General features: G+C 35.8%; 1 protein-coding gene across 6 annotated transcripts in view; it reads left to right on the top strand.

Annotated features, from left to right (window-relative positions):
- RUNDC3B (RUN domain containing 3B) overlaps nucleotides 1–23,377 on the top strand; it is a 194,730-nt gene that overhangs the window by 162,860 nt on the left and 8,493 nt on the right. For 2 of the 6 annotated variants that reach the window (XM_055346846.1, XM_055346845.2), the window contains 2 exons: nucleotides 6,919–7,059; nucleotides 15,716–15,837. In XM_055346846.1, the coding sequence (XP_055202821.1) occupies nucleotides 6,919–7,059; nucleotides 15,716–15,837 (263 nt within the window). Of the gene's footprint in view, nucleotides 1–6,918; nucleotides 7,066–15,715; nucleotides 15,838–23,377 lie in introns of all 6 variants that reach the window. The other 4 variants (XM_019031632.3, XM_019031631.4, XM_031013231.3 and 1 more) reach the window with 2 other exon arrangements.

The raw sequence follows: 23,377 nt of genomic DNA, 5'->3' as shown, positions 1-23,377 counted from the left end.
GTGAATAGTGCTACAGTGGACATAATTGTGCAGAATCTCTTCAACATACTGATTTCAAATCATTCAGGTACCCAGAAGTGGAATGGGTGGATCGTATGGTAATTCTATTTTCAGTTTTTTGAGGAACCACCATGCAGTTTTCCATAATGAATGTACTAATTTACATTCCCACCAACAGTGTACAAACATCCTCATTTCTCCACTCATCTTTTCTTTTTTTGTTTTTTTTGAGACAGGGCCTCTGTCATCCAGGCTGGAGTGCAGTGGCACAATCACGGCTCACTGCAGCCTTGACCTCCAGGCTTAAGTGATCCTACCACCTCAGCCTTTCTAGGACTACAAGCATGTACCACCTTGCCCAGCTAATTTTTAAAACTTTTTTGTATAGATAGGGTCTCACTGTGTTGTCCAGGCTGGTCTTGAACTTCTGGGCTCAAGTGATCCTCCCAAAGTGCTGAGATTACAGGTGTGAGCCACTGTACCCAGCCAAAATTCATTTATATTTTATGTACACCTTATACACATAAGTCTGAAGATAATTTATACAATATCTTTAATAATTTTGTGCATGATACAAAATTTTGAGTGTGTTTTAATTGCAACACTTCACATGAGGTCAGGTGTGGAATTTTTCACTGTGGTGTCATGTTGCTTCTGAGAAAGTTGTGGATTCTGGAGCATTTTGGATTTTCAAATTAGGAATGCTCAACTTGTATATACATTATAGAATTAGCACAGTAATGATGATCCAGGGAAACCATCATTAAGAAGTTGATATTTGAGCAGGGTTTTTCAGGAGTTCCCCACGTGACCAAGGAATAGAAAGAAAGAAAGGGTATTCTGGGTACAGAGAATAGCACATACAGAAACATGGACGCAAAACATCATGTGAGGAAGACCAGTGAGATAAAATTTTAAGTCAAGTACTATTCGAAGCAAATCATTTTTCTGGGAAAACTGAAATAACTTTTATTGGGACTGTTCCATTTTTACCTGGGATGAGCCTCTATTTAAAAATTAATATCCCGGTTGGGCGTGGTGGCTCACAACTGTAATCTCAACACTTTGGGTGGCTGAGGCGGGTGGATCACTTGAGACCAGAAGTTTGAGACCAGCCTGGCCAACATGGTGAAACCCTGTCTCTAGTAAAAATACAAAAAGAAAAAAAAATTAGCTGGGCATTGTGGCACATACCTGTAGTCCCAGCTACTTGGGAGGCTGAGGCAGGAGAATTGCTTGAACCCAGGAGGCGGAGGTTGCAGTGAACTGAGATTGTGCCAGTGCACTCCTTCTGGGCGAAAGAGCAAGACTCTGTTTCAAAAAAAAATTAATATTTCTGTAAAACACCCTTCATTATTAGAGGAGAGAGGTAAATATACCCTTCTTGATGACTCAAAGTCATGTGATAAATCTTCACAAATTGAATTTTAGCAAATTACATAATGAACAAGTGAGATATGGAAAGCTGTTTTTGAAAGAGACAGTAAATAACTGCATTTTTGCTGAATTTGTTTTTTCAAAAACAATGAGAAAATAATTTCCTCCTGAAACAATATAAAGCGTCCATAGTGAAAAGTCCTTGGTGTTTATAATTAATCCAGAGTCTTATTGTATTGCATTGTATTGCTCTGTACTTAGTCAAGATAAACTAATAGACCGGCTGCAGTGGCTCACACCTGTAATCCCAGCACTTTGGGAGGCCAAGGTTGGCGGATCACTTGAGCCCAGGAGTTTGAGACCAGCCTGGACAACAGGGCAAAACCTGGGTCTCTATAAAAGATACAAAACTTAGCTGGTCATGGTGGTTGCATGCTTGTAGTCCCAGCTACTGGGAGGCTGAGAGGTGGAAGGATCACTTGAGACTCAGAGGTTGAGGCTGCAGCGAGCCGTGATTGTGCTACTGCACTCCAGCCTGGGCGACAGAGCAACACCCTGTCTCAAAAAAAAATAAAAGATAAATTAACAATAATCATAGGAGTCTTATGAGGGAGGGAGAGTGGGTAAATGGACACAAAAAAAATTAGAAAGAATAAGACCTAGTGTTTGCTAGCACAACAGAGTGACTATAGTCAAAAGTAATTTAATTATACATTTAAAAATAACCAAAAGAGTATTATCAGATTGTTTGTAACACAAAGGTTAAATGCTTGAGGTGATGGATTCCCCATTTACCCTGGTATGATTATTACATGCCTGTGTCAAAATATCTCATGTAACTCATAAATATACACACCTATTATGTACCCACAAAAATTAAAAATACAAATTAAGGCAAGGCATAGTGGCTCACGCCTGTAATCCCAGCACTTTAGGAGGCCTAGGTAGGCGCTCCACCTGAGCCCAGGAGTTTGAGACCAGCCTGGGCAACATAGGGAGACCCTGCCTCAGCAAAGAGTGATGGTGCACACCTGTGGTCCCAGCTATTGGGAGATGGAGGTGGGAGGATCACTTGACCCTGGGAGTTCGAGTTTGCAGAGAGCCATGATTGTATCACTGCACTTCACCCTGGGTGACAGATTGAGACCCTACTCAAAATAAATAATGAATAAAATAAAATAAAAATGTTTAAAAAACATAAGAAAAATTATAAATCTAAAAAGAATAAAGCATCTGTGGCAAAATATATATTTATACATAGTCATGAATTATATATTTAGAAGATATAGGAACTTTTCAGGGGTTAGCTAGGTTCCACAGAGTAAATTGTATTTATTGACTTTTTCTGTCATTCCCAGAAGGACTTGCTTAAGATGTGGAACTATTTTTCCTTTGAAAAATAAAACAGCTCTTTGAACCTTAACTGAAAACTATAGTTTTGTTTCTAACAATTTTGCAGGAGAGCTAGACTCCATTTTTCACTTGAGAAGTTTTGGGTTTATAAATCCACAGTATTTTGAATTTACATATATCCATCAAAGACACATTCAGGTCAAAAAATTGAGGATATATTTATAGATCACATGAAATAGCCAATTGATAAACTGACACATACTTCAACATAATTACATATAAGAAACAAAACTTTACTTTCGAATGACAGATTTTTATCTGCAGAGTAAAAGATCTTTATGCAAAAGCAAGATAGAGGGATTCCTCAAGGATCTAGAAGCCTATTAGAAGCAGTAGAGTATAATAAGGAAGGAGAATTTAAATTGTACTTTCTATACTCCCTCTTCTATGAGGATGTTTCTCATGAAAAATACAACAATCACAAAGACTTTTAGATAATTGCTTCTTCACGTATTTTAAGTGTGTCCTCCACTGCCTACCTAATACATTTACTTGATATTCGTTGTGAATATATTTTTTTCGATTGTCATGAAAATGCTGTCCGTGAATATTTTGCAGATTTAATCTAAATTTTTAGTTTACAACTTTACTTTTTGTTATGAGGTAGTATATGGGAAATCAGCAAGAATCCATATAAGGCCTCAAGTTGGAAAAGTTTTCATTTAGTGGTCATGTGAATTGTATGTTGAGGAGATTCAGCAATATGTCCAATATTATGATAACCATTTACAGTGAATAAATATGAAACAAAGCTACCGTTCCCAAGTAGCTTATAATCAAAGTAGAAGATCCATAAAACATTAAAATATTTAAATAATTGATTATTAAACTGTATGAGACTCACCACAAAGCAATACAAGTTGTATCATTGTGAACAGAAGTAGTCTGAAGATCTTTTTGAATGAGGTAGAAAACCAAAAGAACCTTGGAAGATGGATGGAATTTGGATCTTTTGAATAATAATAAGGATATAGTTAATGCTGGGAGAGCAAACACAAGGAGATGATACTTTCAGTGTATAAGTAAACTTGAGTTTTAAATATTTTTCCCTAATAGAGTAGCCTTGCAACTTGCTGTCTCAGTAGCTGTATTTAAGCTTTACAAGTGTCAGAACCTGCCTCATAGTTAGGCTTGATTGGATTATATGTAGCTTAAAATCCATATAAAGAGATCCTTTCTTTAATGGTTTTGAGTCATTGCAGTAATAAAATTAAATTGTGTTATTTTGAGAAGCCAAATGCCTAAATAATTCCTATTGAGAATCTAAAGAGAAATTATCTATCTAGAAATTTAGAGGTAGATACCACGGGGAAGTTCTGAAAATTAGCTGCGATAATTCTACTCTTGCTACTTTCATAATAAATTAAACAGTTTTCCTTCAGTGTGCCTTCTATAGAATCATTGTCTTAATGAGGGAATGAGAAATTGACTTATAGGTAAGTGATAAATAGAATCTATCACATATAAAATAATTCAGTTTTAAGATAGCAGACTAATTTCAGCAATGGTTAGCATTTTAATTAAAGTTAAATGTCACATATTTTAACCTTTATCACTGATTTAATACCATTAAATAATAGCAATTATTGAGTAACTTAAGTTGAAACCATTTTTAAGCTTGGCCAATTAAGAAAAATATCATTATTCTTCATATTAACATTAATTGGATTACCTTTGAGTAGGTTTTGATATTAACTGGGTATATTTCACTTGTTCTAGGGTAAGTGATAGGATTCTTTGGTTGCAAACAACCACAATCAATTCTTGTGCACAAATAGAATTCATTATAAAGAGATCAGCAACTCACAGAATGGATAGAAAGACTGGATAAATAGGCTTAGAAAGAAGGAGACTGAGCTACCCCAGAGGGCTGGAAGCAGGAACTGCAGTAATGTCTCTTTGCTGGTAGATTCTGTTCAGGGACCCACCACTAAAGTGAATAAACTGCTCTGTTTATTTATTACTCTAAACAGACTCTAGTCAAGATTCAAAAATACAAGGATGAGGTTCTCAACTTAACTTAATTCACTTGCCTGTCCCATAGTGTACTTGAGTGATGAAAGAAAAGGCCTTACACAAGGATTCTCCAGGAACCTTTCCTCTTCATAGTGGCAGAGCAAGTGCCAGGATTTGTTGTCTCCACATTCCTCACAAAAGATGGGAAATAGATGCTGTGTGGGAGGAAAACTACGCCTATTCCATTAGCTGAGATCTTTTATCTCCTGTTTCAGAGGACCAGGCAGCTGCTCATAGAAAACATCATTAGGATTTCTAAGGACAAAGGTCTAAAGACAGTACCTTAATTTGTCATTAGGCAAAAATCTCCGTGGACAATAGTTATATAAAAACTGTTGTGGAACTTCAGTTCTCTTTTTCCATTTAATGAGGTATAAAACTTTTCACTTTCCAGAAAGAATATATTCTAAATTGGACGTTGTTCAATTACTATTATTAACTGTGTTCTACCAGTGCCATTTCCTCACAGATGCACCTTTGCTTTTCTCACATTCTGCCTGAATATTTCCTGTAAGCCAATTATGACATTGAAATTGAGTTTTCCAGTAATGTTCACTAGATTCCCTCAAGAAATGGAATACATGATAGAGAAAAACCTAAGAGAATCCAAAATAATGGTGGTTTATCATAATAGATTCTCTGGCCAATAATTCCTATTTTTGTTTTGCATGATTTTCCTGTCAGTCTTAAAATTTTCCCAGCCACTCTCTTTGTAAAGCTTTACTGTTTTCATTTTTTAAAAAATGTTTAAGTACTTTAAAAGTCCTTTTAAAATTTTCTTTTCCACTGAAATGAAATTGTGGCCACTAGGCTAAAATCATATCTTACTGGGATACATTCTCACTAACTTTGGCCTATTTTAGTATTCCATCCTGAGACACAATCTAGTGTTTACATCAGATAATGTTTCCTTGTGGACATAGTGGAACAAGTATTTTTCAGTGCACACAGATACCCCATAAAATCAGAAGTATCCATCTGTAGCCTGTTAGAGACATATGAAATATAGTAACTCCATTAGTATCATTGTAAACAGCCAGGGGTGGCATGCAGGCTGATTTTCTTTAGTGCAGTATTGTGCTGCCCTTACCTCACTGACTCACCTCTCTGTTACCCACAACAGGACTTTTATCTGTGGAAGTTAGTGGCAGGCACATATTACTTCCCTGCTTCTGAATTGATGGCTCAGAACATTGGCACACTAAAGCCATGGACTCCTGTTGGAGGATGCAGGTTACCTAAATGGTACTTTAAGGCCTTTTAGAGGTAGAGTAAGACCTTTGCTTTTAAATTCTTTTTTAACCATCAACTTAAATGTTGAATTAATCCTGTGACAATGATCAGTTGGTTTTTGAAGTCTGAAATTTTGGCAGAAAGCAAATTCTTTTCTAAGTTGATATTAGCAAGTAACAGTTCTATAAAAATTAAAACCATGGATGTTATAATGGCTTCATTCTGTAGTTAAAACATTTACAGTGGATTATACTGCTCAGTATAGTTGTCATTGATTTAATCATTTTCATGAAGATTTATCAGTAGTCACTTCCATCAAAAACAGTTATGGGATTCAAGCCAGCAACAGTGTGTTAAAAAGAAAAGAAAAAATAGTTATGAGAATCTCATGGATTTTTTTATTTTATATTTTTTTGCAGCCAGTTTTTTTTCATTTTAATCACTTTTCCTTTACTTGAATTAAAATACTTTCATAGATTGTGTCTGAGTTTTGAAGCTAGGAAATCATACACATGGAATCTTTACTTATTAAATATTTTAATTGGCTTGATAACCTGTATCTTTAAGATATCACTTCCTTTTAATTAAGATATAAAATGCTACTTGGGTCTTTTAGTACTTTAGTAATAATGTGAAAAGATAGTAAGTCTAAATTTCACAAGTAGTGATTTGTTGTAACCAGTGGAAAAAAAATGAAGAACACATATTGCAGGAGAAAGAACAATCATTGTCCCAACCATCCTTGCTGTAGTTCTGTTCACAATCTATTAACAAACCAATTTTATAAGATAAACTTTGGGGCCTAAATTGATACCATTAGGTTCCTCTGCCATTGTAGAACAGTGAAGACAAAAGCACTCACCATCTTAATATTCACAGGACTGTGCTAAAGAATAATGATTTAAGATCGAGACAAGAGTTAACTGCCCATCTCACCAACCAGTGGCCTTCCCCAGGAGCTCTGGATGTCAATGCTGTTGCCTTGGATACGTTGCTTTACCGAAAACACAATAAACAGTGGTATGAGTAAGTGTAATACTTTTTTTTCCAACTAATTAATAGTTAGTTGTACCAAAACATATGGCTATCTGCTTTGGTTTCTCAGTTATTCTTTCTGAACTTATTATTATCTTAGAGCAAAGACAAGATTTAGGACTACTTTGGTAAGGTTAGATTATCTGAGAAATTCTTATGCCATATTGTACCAGCTGTCTACTTTTCCTTTAGCTGAATCTTCAGCCAGTCCTTCAGTTAAATCTATGAGCTTGTGTTTAATGAGCCATCTATTTTTGAATTCTATCATTGGTGTGGTATTTGCCTTAGGACTAATTTTCCCACTTGTCATAAAACACAATTTGAAGGAATAGAAAGATACTTACTTGTTCCTGGTGGGTCTGAAGAATTCTATTCATTTTCAATAAATCTGATTTTTAGAAACCGTAGAAGATATAATCACTTCACCTATGGGCCACAAGATCTTTTTCTTATTTCTTTGTCCCGATGTTCAGGACTATTTCATTTAGTTACAGTATCCTAATGTTGAGAGAGCTGCAGAGTCCTAGGTTGTTTTCCTTTAGGTAATCTTCATCTTGAAACTTGTAAGTTGTATTACCCTCTTTTGGCTTTTAGCCACTTTTCCACCTTAATCATTTTTTCACTATTTTTATTTTTCTATCTTAAGCTAATTTTCTGTTTTTCCTGATATCCCTCCCTCTCATCCCCTTCTGTTTGATTTTTTCCCTTCCCCCTCTTTCTCTCTTTTCTCGTATTTTCTCTAGTTTGTCTTTCCTCCCTTTTTCCTATCTCTTTTTGTTTCTTTCTCTACTCTTTTAGAGTCCTTGCTTGTAAATTTCCCTGTTAGAGTCACATATCTATGTGTGCTTGTTTTGGTACCTTTCACTAGGTTATTAGTAGCCAGATATTTCTACAAGGAATATTTTAGTACAAACAATTTCCACCTGCTTTACTCTGTGATGTGTTTTGTCTATCAAAGGCAGAGTTCAAAGTAAATTTGACTATTTGTTATTAAAAATAAGTACTGGAGACTTCAATGCTTTTTCTTGTTTCATTGATTATTAGAGATGAGTAGGAAAAGATGAACACATTATTTGCAGAATAAATCAGTAGAATCTCTTCAACATCTACTAAACCATACTTCTTAGTATGATTCAAGGTACTGACTTTTGATATTTCATAAATTGGGATCTAGTTCCCTTATATGCCCTTATGAAAGTTATGAATAACTAGAATATATCTCATCCTGGTATATAATTTTACCTTCCTGTGGGTTTAGTTAATGAAGAATTTATTTTATTTCTATTTTTAATTTATGATTGAAAAATTAAATTTGTTGCAATACTTGGTACACTTACCTTATCTATATATGACACATAAGATGCTCCTGTTTTTTAACTGCAAAAATAGTATAACATTAAATCCTGGTAAGTTAAAAGACTATGCCTTTTTATTTTAATATCCACATTGTCACATTAGATAGAGGTAAAATATTTTAGCCAGAAGATGTGTACACTTCCCAATCTACAGAGTTATCTATTGAGGAGCCAGTAAGAAGTCTAAAGTGGAAGATTTATTTTTAATTTACTTCTGCATCTGCAATAATGGCTGATTTTTACAAAGTATTATAGCAGCAGATAAGGTAATTGTGGTCTCAGAAAAGAAGGCAAGGAAACTTCCTGTTCATCTGTTTAGCATGGATCTAGATTTTATACTTCTTGACTCAGTTATTCCACCAGCTTAAGAAGGGGCATCCTAGCATCATTCTTTAATCTGGCCTGTCCTCAGATGTTGGTATTGTTTTAGTATGGCCCTATCTCAAAACTGCTATCCCCAAACAAAAAAGTATGCAGCTAGGGTGTTGTACAGAGATCACTTTATCTAGAGTTTAAAGTCAGGACTGGTAAGTAATCTCTGCTGCTTACTTACTGTGTAACATTGAGCAATACTTCCTCTCCTTGCCCTTTTCTTTCTGCACATGTAATACTGGGGATAATACCTGTCTAACAGAATTATAAGGATCAAGTGAGGTAATAAATTGCTAGCATTTAATAGCTAGCTTCTCAGTAAATATCTATACTCTATAAAGTCTTATGTTTCTACTCTAATGTAATCCTGTATCTTCAATGTTTGGAGAGTGTATACCCACCTAACTTCTAAACTTTCTGAACCTTATGTAAAATTAAAGTGAACAACTCATCCCCAGTTGTTCTGAATAAATAAATCCAACTGTCTCATATAAAATGGAGGCTTTGGTTTTTCAGAATAGAGGAGTTCACCATAAAAATCACGTTTGAAACCAATCACAGCTTTTCATCAGGATCCAGTTTTTTCTCTCTTCAAACTTTTAATATAAGCCAAGGCTCTTGAACTACCTGATCACTGGCTCCTTTTGATTTGACCAATACCTTAAGTAAGTTCAACAGACATTTATTGAGAAACTACAAATTATGAAGGAGGTGGCTAAAACCTTTTTAATAAGGAACATTAGCTCTCTTGACAATCTGGAGAAAGAAACTGACCCTATAACTCATTACAGTTTTAATGATAGTAGATGATTTTTCCTGGTAAAGATATGGGATGTCTATAGCTATTTCTCTAGGAACTCTGTAACTTCATTCAACCAGCTAGCCAAAGACAATTTAAGAAGAGAGTGTTAAAAGAAAAACTTTAGACAAATTAAGTTATACAGAGTTTATCTGAGCAAAGGATTCATGAATCAGGCAACGTTCATAACCAGAAAAGGTTCAGAGAGCTCTGTGCAGCAGTGGATGTAGGCAGCTTTTATAGGCCAAACAAAAGCAAAGTAGAGAAATCATCTGATTGGCTACAGCTAAGCAGATACCTTATTTAGCATGGTGTGATTAGTTTGCTGCCTAGGATTAGCTGAATCTCAGCTGTTTGTGACTAGCTGAAACCTGGCTGTTTGTTACAAAAACTCTCCTGAATTAGGCTTTGGTTTGTTTACTAAGTTAGGTAGCAGTTTGTTACTAGGAACTCAGAGTAGGGGGACAGCCTTAGGCTAATGGCCTCCTGTTTGTTTAAGAACAGTGTGTTGTTTGAGTTAATGAATTTGTTAGTCTTAAATTAAGCCATTGAATAATTTGGTCATATTGTCACCTACTCATGGAAATGGATCCCTCTCATAATTGAAGATCTTAAATTTATTTCTCTTTACTATGCTGTTTATAAAATATTAAAAATATAATTTCATTTATTTATTGATCACTTAGACCTGGCAAGATTAGTTAGACCCGGCAAGCTATGCTGGATTTTATATCTTTTCCTATATTTCAAACATGATATACATGTTTGAAATGTATGCTTTTATAGTAAGCCTAACATGCTTTAACAATTTAACATGATACCATGTAAAAGCCTGTAATACTTTAAAAGCCTGTCATGCTTTAACAATGTAACATGATATATTAAATATTTAAAGCATGACAGGCTTACTGTAAAAACCGAACAATAAATAAGTGTATAAAACATGTTCCCTTAACACACACATAGAATAATTATTTACTTATTTGTTTCCAGTAAGTTCTGTTTTAATATCTTTATATATATATGTAAAGTCTAGGTCACATGAGTTTGTTAAATAATCCTGGTAGGTTATCTGTTACATAATCTTCATAATCTTATTAGATTATTGCCTAACTCACCCATTCTTATCCCAAAAGATCAGATTCGTTGTCATCATATTTATATTTTCTACTTAAGCTTTTTTAGTCTTTTCAAATTATCATTTCCCAATTTGGCCATAATTCACATTGCAAAATTATTGAGAATCATGAGCTCTTATATGCTTTCATGATCTACTATTTAGGCTTTTAATTTTTTTTTTTTTTTTAATGGAGTCTCACTCTGTCGCCAGGCTAGAGTGCGGTGGCACGACCTCGGCTCACCGCAACCTTTGCCTCCCGGGTTGAAGTGATTCTCCTGCCTCAGCCTCCCAAGTAGCTGGGACTGCAGGCGCCTGCCACCACACCCAGCTAATTTTTTTTGTATTTTTTAGTAGAGATGGAGTTTCACCATGTTGGCCAGGATGGCCTCGATCTCTTGACCTCATGACCCACTCAAAGTGGGTCTTTGGCCTCCCAAAGTGCTGGGATTACAGGCATGAGCCACCGTGCCCGGCTGGCTTTTAATTTTTTATAATGACTTTCACTTCATATGTATTCACAGTTCTCTTTCCCATTCATGTCTTTCAAATATTTTTGGAGTAGGAGACCCTAACTGCAGAAATCTTTTACAACTTGTAAACTGGGCATTGACATAACTCATATATGCCCTTCCCTGTTAGGCTTTCTTTGCATCCTTCTGTTGATTTTAATAAATTAAGAGAATATAGATATTCTCCTGTAGCAAATGATTATTTTGTTCCTTAGACATATTTCTGTGAAAACAAAGAACAAAAAGTATGTATCTGTCTCGATGTACATTCATTTGCTTCTGTATATACAACATACATATATTTGTTTTTGGATAATGCTCATCTCCTTCTATGTATCACACTGTCTGTTGCCCAATGACTACTGGATAAATTATTATTAACCTTAACACAATACTGGGCAAATACATAGATTAATCATTTATTACTTCTGATTATTGATATAAAATATAAGATTGTAGAAAATTGATTAACAAATTCAGGATTATTTCTGAATTTCCTTTTGATTTGCCTTTACTTGATATCCAATCTCATGTATAGATGTTTATATTTAAGGTTTAAAAATGTTCAAATAGTTAGATGTTGAATTTAGTAGATTTTCCCAAATGCCCATGACATAATTCCTACAAGTTTAATTTAAATTATGTTTAACAATGGCTGGGCACAGTGGCTCACATTTGTAATCCTAGCACTTTGGGAGGCCACAGCGGGCGGATCACTTGAGGTCAGGAGTTCGAGACCAGCCTGGCCAACATGGTGAAACCGCATCTCCACTAAAACTACAAAAATTAGCCAGGCATGGTGGCTGACACCTATAATCTCAGCTACTTGGGAGGCTGAGGCAGGAGAATCACTTGAACCTGGGAGGCAGAGGTTGCAGTGAACCAAGATCGTGCCATTGCACTCTAGCCTGGGCAACAGAGTGAGACTCCATCTCAAATAAATAAGTAAATAAATAAATATTATATTTAACAATGGAAAGGTAAAGATTAAACTACAGATTTTTGTATAATTAGAATGAATGACTCTTACTGTCTTGGGTTCTTATTTTGATTAAACTACTTGTATGTAAAAAATTATCTTCTGAGAAAGTAATAGCTGTTAATTGGATTAATGTATCTGCTGAGTTACTTTCAATCTTACTGTGTGATGTTAATGAGTCTAGGATTCTAAGATAGGGCTTAGTTATGGCCTTATAAAGACAGAACTCTTACAGATCAGTTACCGTTACCACATGACTACAAAATGTTTGTCAGATGGAGCTGTCAGTCACATTGGAAATCAGGTAAAAATGAGGAAACCAAACCCATTCTTAGCCATTACTGAAACAACTGAATTTGTTTCCTCCTAGATAGTGGATTTGTAGTCATTTTCATGCAAAGAAGATATTGTAAGGTACAGTTCTTAATATTTTATTAATGAGGTACTTAATTTTGGGTTGTAATGTTTATTATTGCTTCAGAACATCATCTACCAAATTCTATTTCCATATTCATTGGCATTTGGTTAAGCAAAGTTATAAACTCAGTAATTGTTCACTAACTGTGACAAATTAAAAGGGGAGAAAGGCTCTAACACCACTTTGGATTCAGAAAGTGATGTTCTAAAAAGAACCTCAGTAGGTCACGCAGAAAGCTCATTTCATGTTACTATTGTCAGAAGCTGCTTTTACAGAGTTTTTTCCCTGCAGTGGGTTGTAGTGTTGGAGATTATTGTAAATGTGTACTGTCAGACTTTTTCAGTCCTTACAATATTCAGATGAATTCTGTGTCTTTTTGCTTATGGATATTTTATACTGTTTGTAACTATTTCTATATATAATTTTTTTAAATTTAGAAATACTAACAAGTTTTCTTATGATGAAAAATCAGTGTCAGAAACTCATCTTGAGCTATCATTCAACTTAAAAAGTAAGCCTCCTACCTATTGGGCACAAAAAAATAATTTGGAAAGGAAATGTATTTATAACTACTTTTTAAATTCCTATGTTCCTGCTTTCCTTTCTAGCTAAAGAGGTAAGATTTTGGCCGGGCGCAGTGGCTCACACCTGTAACCCCAGCACTTTGAGAGGCCGAGGCGGGAGGATAGTGAGGTCAGGAGATTGAGACCATCCTGGCTAACACGGTGAAACCCCGTCTCTACTAAAAATACAAAAAAAAAAAAAAAAAAAAAAAAATAGCCGGGCGTGGTGGCAGGCGCCTGTAATCCCAGCTACTCAGGAGGCTGAGGCACGAGAATGGCATGAACCCAGGAGGCGGAGCTTGCAGTGAGCGGAGATCGCGCCACTGCACTCCAGCCTGGGTGACAGAGCGAGACTCCGTCTCAAAAAAAAAAAAAAAAGATTTTAATGAAAATCAAGTGAAATTTTCTGTGATACGATTAAATATAGTTTACATGATCTATCTCATTAAACAAGGATATTCTTGGAGAATGATTTCTTTCTTTCCTTTTTTTTTGAGATGGAGTTTCACACTTGTTGCTCAGACTGGAGTGCAGTGGCGCGATCTTGGCTCACTTCAATCTCTGACTATCAGGTTCAAGCGATTCTCCTGCCTCAGCCTCCCAAGTAGCTGGGATTACAGGCATCTGCCACCACGCCCAGCTAATTTTGTATTTTTAGTAGAGATGGGGTTTCTCCATGTTGGTCAGGCTGGTCTTGAACTCCCGACCTCAGGTGATCCGCCCGCCTTGGCCTCCCAAAGTGCTGGGATTACAGGCACGAGCCACCACGCCCGGCCGGAGAATTATTTCTAATAAAATAGGAAGCCAAATCTTTTCTTCCTATACTAGGGAGTAGATAGCATAGTATTTAAGGAGAGAGAATTAGAGCCAGACTAACAGGTTTAAATCTAATCTCTTTGTGACCCAGTTTATTCTGCCATAAAGTGCAGATAGTAATAATTCTAGCTTCTTATGGTAGTTGTGAGGATGAAATAAGTTCATATATATAATATATGTAGACAAGTGCCCAACATATAGTAAGTGCTATATAAATATTAGATATCGTTTTTATTGCACGTTACATAGCTCATATAAATGTTATTTGTTGTAATCATCATAAGTTTCCTGCAATAGTAGAATTTCCTGGTAGTTAAAAATTATTTTAAATAAGGACTTTAATACTATAAGCATTTAAAAGTCACCAAATTATAAAGTGAGAACACTGTATTATAAGCTGGTAAAGTGATTCTGTCACCTTATTCTTCATTTCTTAGAGGCAAAAACAAATATCTACCTGTTGTATATTCGTTATGAATATATGTTGTCCATTCGTTATGAAATCCTATAAAATCTTAATAAAATTGATGGAGAATATGTACAAAAGCAATTAAAAATAACTTGTTTTGGTAAAACCTATTGGGCTTTGCCTTTTTTTTAAACTGTCAATCTAGTTTGTTATTCAGTTACTAAAGTAAATTCTTTCCCCCCCTTCCTCCCCATTTTGAATGGAGTCGTGAATTAACATAAAATGGAGACTACATATAAGCATTCAAATCACATTTAATATACATATTTTTGAAAACATGTAACTAAGTCTACTTTTGTGTATGTGACTAGAGATAACTGTGAAATAGATAATTTAAATTACATGTGCATTCCTATAAAAATTATTGTAAAATATATTTCTAGGAAATTAGATGGTGTTTGGCTACCTTAGGAAATAGATATTGAGGCTGAAAAACATATTCTTTCCCTAGACCACTTATATATGGAAATAATAATTTTGTCCTGTTATGTAAAATGTAACACCAAAGCTGCAATTATCTTTTGAGTTGGGATTATCCTGAAGAACCAAATATGAGGAAAGGTTAATAATAAGCTTTCATTAACTTTCCATTTGTAACTGAATTTATCATCTAATATAATTAACTTTTTATTAGCTTAATAGAAAATGGGCCTCAAAATAGCAACTAGATGAGAGGAGTTTAATCGTCTTGATGTATATTAATACAAACAGGTATTTTATTACCCAGCAGTTTTTAAACTTCTTAATTACAGGAATTTGTAATAATAATTTGTTTTTGTTGCTATATAATCTGTAATAATGTCAAGGCCATCTGTAATAATGTCCAGGCACTGAAGAATTCTGAAGTGCTTAAAAGACACTAGGTCATTATTGTTATGCCAATTTTATATCTTCATTAAGAGTAATCTGAAGATTTTCTGTTCTTTGAAAATTGGTAATAACCAGAAGTTCCCATTTCTTAACCATCTATGTAATCAAAAATTGGTATGAAGATTATGTCTGACAAACTGTCTTTTTTTTTCCTGTTTTCCAATGGATTAAACAGATATGCCTTGAAAGAGGATAGAGGGAAAGTATAATGGAGATCATACTGAAGCCAAGAATATGAAGCAAAATTTAGGAGAAATGCTGGGGAAAATTTTAACCACAAATTTAACATATTGAAAACCATTAAATAACCACTCAAGAAATTATTTTTTTGTGAAAAGAAATTCAAGTAGTATTTCATCCTTGCTTTACAGGAAAAGTTATCAAAGTCTTGACCAGTTATCAGCAGAAGTTAGCCTTTCTCAGACTTCACTAGATCCAGGCCAGTCACAAGAAGGAGATGGAAAACAAGACACATTAAATGTAATGAGTGAAGGTAAGAAAACAAAGAACTATTTGAAAATTACTCTTTTCCTGTACCATCTATATTTTGGTTGCCGATGATTGCCAGAGAATAATAGTGACATCTCTGTTAATCATGCTAGAAATTAAGCAGCCATTATGATTAAAAATGGTCTGCGTTTGTGTCTTTCTCGTGTGTGTGGGGGGGGGGCTAACCTTCTCAAAACACTTGTCTTTGTTACCTTCATTTACTCACTTCCTGTACTTTTTTTACCCCTGCCAATCTAGCTTTTGTGTCACTTTAATAAAAGGACTCATCAAGGTAATCAGCTATTAACATATTGCAGAGAACTGCTAATGTCAGTTCTATCTTATTCCATTAAACTTCTCAGCAGCTTTTGACACAACTGACCACTTCCTCATTCTTGAATCACTCATGGTACCTGGTTTATTGAGTATTTTAAAAATCTTCAGGAACAAACATAAAAGTGTTTTATTTTTTCCTATTACTGCTTTCAGATGTGCAATATCAGCCTCTCTTCCCATTGGGTTGCATCTTCCCAACATCATTTGGTCCAATTCCCTAACTTTTCAGGCTAGTTTGAATTATATGGTCCCATTTCAGTTTCTAAGACTCAACCTATTGGTTTTAAAACCAGTCATCTATTCGGTTCAAAGCTCTTTTCTTTCTCTCCTTCAGCATAGGTTAAAGCTGTTACTCCAGCACTTTGGATTGCATGAGTTCACTGGTATGATCTGGTTCTCAATCTTTTATCTTTCTTTCTTTCCTCCCAGTTTACGACTTTGGGTATATATGAGAGCTAGGGGAAGAAAGATAATCCCCTACCTCAGGGGAACCTGCATTCCCTTAAGCCTCCAATTTTTACCCTGCCTTCTCTCTTGCAATAAATATTGGCACTATAGCCATTATCCTAGATTCTATTCTTTCTCCTTACAATTACAGTCAATTTATAAACAAGTCCTGTCAGCTCCCATATAAAACATGCTATATACATTTACTCATAATCTTCTCTATTACTGCAACCTTAGTCTCTGTCACTTGGAGCAAGCTGCTTGCCCCCTCACAGTCCATTCTCCACATAGCAATCAGTGACCTTTAAAAACTTAGATCAGAAAATATTATAAGCCTGCTTCAGACTCTCCAATGGCTTTCAATGGCAATTAGAATAAAATCCAAACTGCTTTTCCTAGGCTCCTACTTGACCTTGTTCTTGCCAGCATCTGCCTCATTTCATACCATTCTTTTCCTTGTTCTGTGTACCATAGCAAAGTGACCTAGCTATTTCTTCAGGCTGGTTCCTACCTTGACTGTCTTTGCACTTGCTTTTTCCACTGCCCCAAAGCTTCCTTCTTAAGGCCTTTGCATGGTAGATTCTTTTCAAATGTCATCTTTCTAAAGAAGCTTTCACTGACTGCCATACTATAAATAGCCACCCCCATCCCCATCTCTGTTCCCAGCCCATCCCAGGCATGCTCTATCATACTGCCATGCATTTTATTATGATTCTTGTCTGTAAACCCTCTCTGAACTATAAGGTTCATGAGGGTAAAAATCTTATCCATCATTTTTACCAGTGTATGACTAGAGTCTCGACACAAAATAGGCAACTTATTAAACATTTATTGATCAAGTAACCATATAATGACATAGGATGTGAGGAATAAAGTAGAAATTCATTTAACTAGCAGGCTTAGGCAGTGTAAATATTGTGTCAAACTGAATTTTCTGCTTTCTTTAAGTTGGTTGTTGAAATGTTCTCAAAGGGCCTTAATCTTAATATTTTAATATTTTAGTACTTTTTTTATAAATCCAATAGTAACTTGGATTCACTGTCATAATCTATAATGAGTATATTTTAAAAGCTAATTCATACTATGAATGAATTTATTTATGATGATTCTTCATCTAAAAGACATTTAGGATTTTATTCTAATTTTTAATTATAGGTATTTTGATATCAACAGGACAAGAGTAATAATGAGCATTTTGACACTATAAAAACAACTGTATTGTCTTCAATAATTCAAGGTTTAATAGCAGATTAAAAGTTACTTACAGAGTTTCCATACCCAATTATTTAATAAAATGAGTAAAAATTAACCAAAAATCTACCAACTGCCACCCAACACGAAAGGACGCTGCATGATATAATAGACTACAAAAAACTGGTGATCAGGAAGGAAACATGTTCTCATGATGAGTTAGTAAGACTTCTAGAATTCTCAAATCTGATTTTAAAAAACTGAGGAATTTTGGACAGTTGAGGCAATGGAGTGATGCAGGTTTGAATCAGGATATCCTATACAAATATAATAAAAAAAGAGAACAAATAAAACCACACAAAACCCAAGCTTTCAGCATAAACAGCAGACATTAAATAAACTTCAAATTGCCTGGGAGTAGAAAAATAAATACCAAATACAAGCAGGCTCTCATGCTCCTGTAACAAGCTGTGAGCACAGCGGTGGAGGAAAAATTAAACTGTGCAAAAGAAGGAATTGGGATGTTTGTGGCAGGCCCTAGATTGATCAAAAATCACCTCTAGAAAGATAAAGTCAACCCTAAGTGTGAACATATGAAAACAGCATTCTGGTAAAGTACATGTGGGATGCCGAGAAGCAGTGTTAAGAAGGTAAATTTAAAGCCAGAAAAGCCATACAGTAAAAACAAACAACAACAACATACTTTGGCACACTGATAGAAGAAGGTACTTGTGGCAGCACTCCTCTCAAGGGGGAACGAGCTGTGGGGAGTCTGTCCCTTGCAGACCCCTGACCCAGCGACAGATGCATAAAGTACACAGACACACAGATACTCTGCTATGCCAGTCCAGCCGAAGGTCCGAGCTGCTTACAGGCTCTCTGCTGAGTCCTGTAAACAGTTGTGACTCGGCCCTGATCAGCTGGTCAGACTGATTATTCAGTAAGATTAACAAAAGCTTGAGTCAACACCATTAAAGGGTAATTGACATTGTGGGCTTCCTGAGTAGAAGGTACTTAAGCACCCAGGGTACACCAAAGGTTAGTCTTAGAAGGCCATTACATAATGGTAAAGGGATCAATTCAACAAGAAGAGCTAACTATCCTAAATATATATGCACCCAATACAGGAGCACCCAGATTCATAAAGCAAGTCCTTAGTGACCTACAAAGAGACTTAGACTCCCACACAATAATAATGGGAGACTTTAACATCCCACTATCAACATTAGACAGATCAACGAGACAGAAAGTTAACAAGGATACCCAGGAATTGAACTCAGCTCTGCACCAAGCGGACCTAATAGACATCTACAGAACTCTCCACCCCAAATCAACAGAATATACATTCTTTTCAGCACACCACACCTATTCCAAAATTGACCACATAGTTGGAAGTAAAGCACTCCTCAGCAAATGTAAAAGAACAGAAATTATAACAAACTGTCTCTCAGACCACAGTGCAATCAAACTAGAACTCAGGACTAAGAAACTCACTCAAAACCGCTCAACTACATGGAAACTGAACAACCTGCTCCTGAATGACTACTGGGTACATAACGAAATGAAGGCAGAAATAAAGATGTTCTTTGAAACCAACGAGAACAAAGACCCAACATACCAGAATCTCTGGGACACATTCAAAGCAGTGTGTAGAGGGAAATTTATAGCACTAAATGCCCACAAGAGAAAGCAGGAAAGATCCAAAATTGACACCCTAACATCACAATTAAAAGAACTAGAAAAGCAAGAGCAAACACATTCAAAAGCTAGCAGAAGGCAAGAAATAACTAAAATCAGAGCAGAACTGAAGGAAATAGAGACACAAAAAACCCTTCAAAAAATTAATGAATCCAGGAACTGGTTTTTTGAAAAGATCAACAAAATCGTTAGACCGCTAGCAAGAATAATAAAGAAGAAAAGAGAGAAGAATCAAATAGATGCAATAAAAAATGATAAACGGGATATCACCACCGATCTCACAGAAATACAAACTACCATCAGAGAATACTAGAAACACCTCTATGCAAATAAACTAGAAAATCTAGAAGAAATGGATAAATTCCTCGACACATACACCATCCCAGGACTAAACCAGGAAGAAGTTGAATCTCTGAATAGACCAATAACAGGCTCTGAAATTGTGGCAATAATCAATAGCTTACCAACCAAAAAGAGTCCAGGACCAGATGGATTCACAGCTGAATTCTACCAGAGGTGCAAGGAGGAACTAGTACCATTCCTTCTGAAACTATTCCAATCAATAGAAAAAGAGGGAATCCTCCCTAACTCATTTTATGAGGCCAGCATCATCCTGATACCAAAGCCGGGCAGAGACACAACCAAAAAAGAGAATTCTAGACCAATATCCTTGATGAACATTGATGCAAAAATCCTCAGTAAAATACTAGCAAACCGAATCCAGCAGCACATCAAAAAGCTTATCCACCATGATCAAGTGGGCTTCATCCCTGGGATGCAAGGCTGGTTCAACATACGCAAATCAATAAATGTAATCTAGCATGTAAACAGAACCAAAGACAAAAACCACATGATTATCTCAATAGATGCAGAAAAGGCCTTTGACAAAATTCAACAACCCTTCATGCTAAAAAATCTCAATAAATTAGGTATTGATGGGACATATCTCAAAATAATAAGAGCTATCTATGACAAACCCACAGCCAATATCATACTGAATGGGCAAAAACTGGAAGCATTCCCTTTGAAAACTGGCACAAGACAGGGATGCCCTCTCTCACCACTCCTATTCAACATAGTGTTGGAAGTTCTGGCCAGGGCAATTAGGCAGGAGAAGGAAATAAAGGGTATTCAATTAGGAAAAGAGGAAGTCAAATTGTCCCTGTTTGCAGATGACATGATTGTATATCTAGAAAACCCCATTGTCTCAGCCCAAGATCTCCTTAAGCTGATAAGCAACTTCAGCAAAGTCTCAGGATACAAAATCAATGTACAAAACTCACAAGCATTCTTATACACCAATAACAGACAAACAGAGAGCAAAATCATGAGTGAACTCCCATTCACAATTGCCTCAAAGAGAATAAAATACTTAGGAATCCAACTTACAAGGGATGTGAAGGACCTTTTCAAGCAGAACTACAAACCACTGCTCAATGAAATAAAAGAGGATACAAACAAATGGAAGAACACTCCATGCTCATGGGTAGGAAGAATCAATATTGTGAAAATGGCCATACTGCCCAAGGTAATTTACAGATTCAATGCCATCCCCATCAAGCTACCAATGACTTTCTTCACAGAATTGGAAAAAACTACTTTAAAGTTCATATGGAACCAAAAAAGAGCCCACATTGCCAAGTCAATCCTAAGCCAAAAGAACAAAGCCAGAGGCATCACGCTACCTGACTTCAAACTATACTACAATGCTACAGTAACCAAAACAGCATGGTATTGGTACCAAAACAGAGATATAGACCAATGGAACAGAACAGAGCCCTCAGAAATAATGCCGCATATCTACAACCATCTGATCTTTGACAAACCTGACAAAAACCAGCAATGGGGAAAGGATTCCCTATTTAATAAATGGTGCTGGGAAAACTGGCTAGCCATATGTAGAAAGCTGAAACTGGATCTCTTCCTTACACCTTATACAAAAATTAATTCAAGATGGATTAAAGACTTAAATGTTAGACCTGAAACCATAAAAACCCTAGAAGAAAACCTAGGCAATACCATTCAGGACATAGGCATGGGCAAGGACTTCATGTCTAAAACACCAAAAGCAATGGCAACAAAAGCCAAAATTGACAAATGGGATCTAAGTAAACTAAAGAGCTTCTGCACAGCAAAAGAAACTACCATCAGAGTGAACAGGCAACCTACAAAATGGGAGAAAATTTCTGCAACCTACTCATCTGACAAAGGGCTAATATCCAGAATCTAAAATGAACTCAAACAAATTTACAAGAAAAAAACAAACAACCCCATCAAAAAGTGGGCGAAGGACATGAACAGACACTTCTCAAAAGAAGACATTTATGCAGCCAAAAAACTCATGAAAACATGCTCATCATCACTGGCCATCAGAGAAATGCAAGTCAAAACCACAATGAGATACCATCTCACATCAGTTAGAATGGCGATCATTAAAAAGTCAGGAAACAACAGGTGCTGGAGAGGATGTGGAAAAATAGGAGCACTTTTACACTGTTGGTGGAACTGTAAACTAGTTCAACCATTGTGCAAGTCAGTGTGGGAATTCCTCAGGGATCTAGAACTAGAAATACCATTTGACCCAGCCATCCCATTACTGGGTATATACCCAAAGGACTATAAATCATGCTGCTATAAAGACACATGCACACATATGTTTATTGCGGCACTATTCACAATAGCAAAGACTTGGAACCAAGCCAGATGTCCAACAACAATAGACTGGATTAAGAAAATGTGGCACATATACACCATGGAATACTATGCAGCCATAAAAAATGGAGAGTTCATGTCCTTTATAGGGACATGGATGAAACTGGAAACCATCATTCTCAGGAAACTATCGCAAGGACAAAAAACCAAACACTGCATGTTCTCACTCATAGGTGGGAATTGAACAATGAGAACACATGGACACAAGAAGGGGAACATCACACTCCAGGGACTGTTGTGGGGTAGGGGTAGTGGGGAGGGATAGCATTAGGAGATATACCTAATGCTAAATGATGAGTTAATTGGTGCAGCACACCAACATGGCACATGTATACATATGTAACAAACTTGCACATTGTACACATGTACCCTAAAACTTAAAGTATAATAATAATAAAATAAAATTTAAAAAAAAGATCACATGAATAAACAAGCTAGCTAGCTAAACTACTCTGCCTTTCTTTATTACTATTTTAATTTGTTTAACTAAAGGTAAAGGGATCAGGCCACCTTTAGCCGGATCTATTACCAAAGTTATGCAAACCTCTGGCCTTCCAAGAAGATTTATGTCCATTTCTATAACTATCTCTAATATTTTTTCCACAAGCCTGATTGAACCCCAACAGGTACTCTTTTTGAAATTTCATAAACCATCCAAATCACATAGCCCTTTCCATAGAAATCCTGAGGAGCAAACACACTGTCTATGCAAAACTATTTTTTTTTCTTTCTTTAAAATTGAGTATCTTTATTTTTTATTTTTATTTTTTTTTAATTTTTTTATTTCCATAAGTTATTGGGAAACAGGGGATGTTTGGTTACATGAGTAAGTTCTTTAGTGGTGACTTATGAGATTTTGGTGCACCCATCACCTGAGCAGTATACACTGCACCCAACTGTAGTCTTTTATCCCACATCCCCTTCCCACCCCTTTCCTCTCAGTCCCCAAACTCCTTTGTCTCTTTCTTATGCTTTTGCATCCTCATAGCTCAGCTGCCACTTATGAGTAAGAAAATACGATGTTTGGTTTTCCATTCCTGAGTTACTTCAGTTAGAATAATAATCTCTAATCTCATCCAGGTTGCTGTAAATGCCATTAATTCATTCGTTTTTATGAATGAGTAGTATTCCATTTCATATATATATACACACACACACAC

Source organism: Gorilla gorilla, chromosome 6 (genome assembly GCF_029281585.2).
Source record: "Gorilla gorilla gorilla isolate KB3781 chromosome 6, NHGRI_mGorGor1-v2.1_pri, whole genome shotgun sequence".
NCBI lineage: Eukaryota > Metazoa > Chordata > Mammalia > Primates > Hominidae > Gorilla > Gorilla gorilla.
The sequence above is the reverse complement of the archived record's forward strand: the minus strand, read 5'-3'. Positions and strand labels throughout refer to the sequence as shown.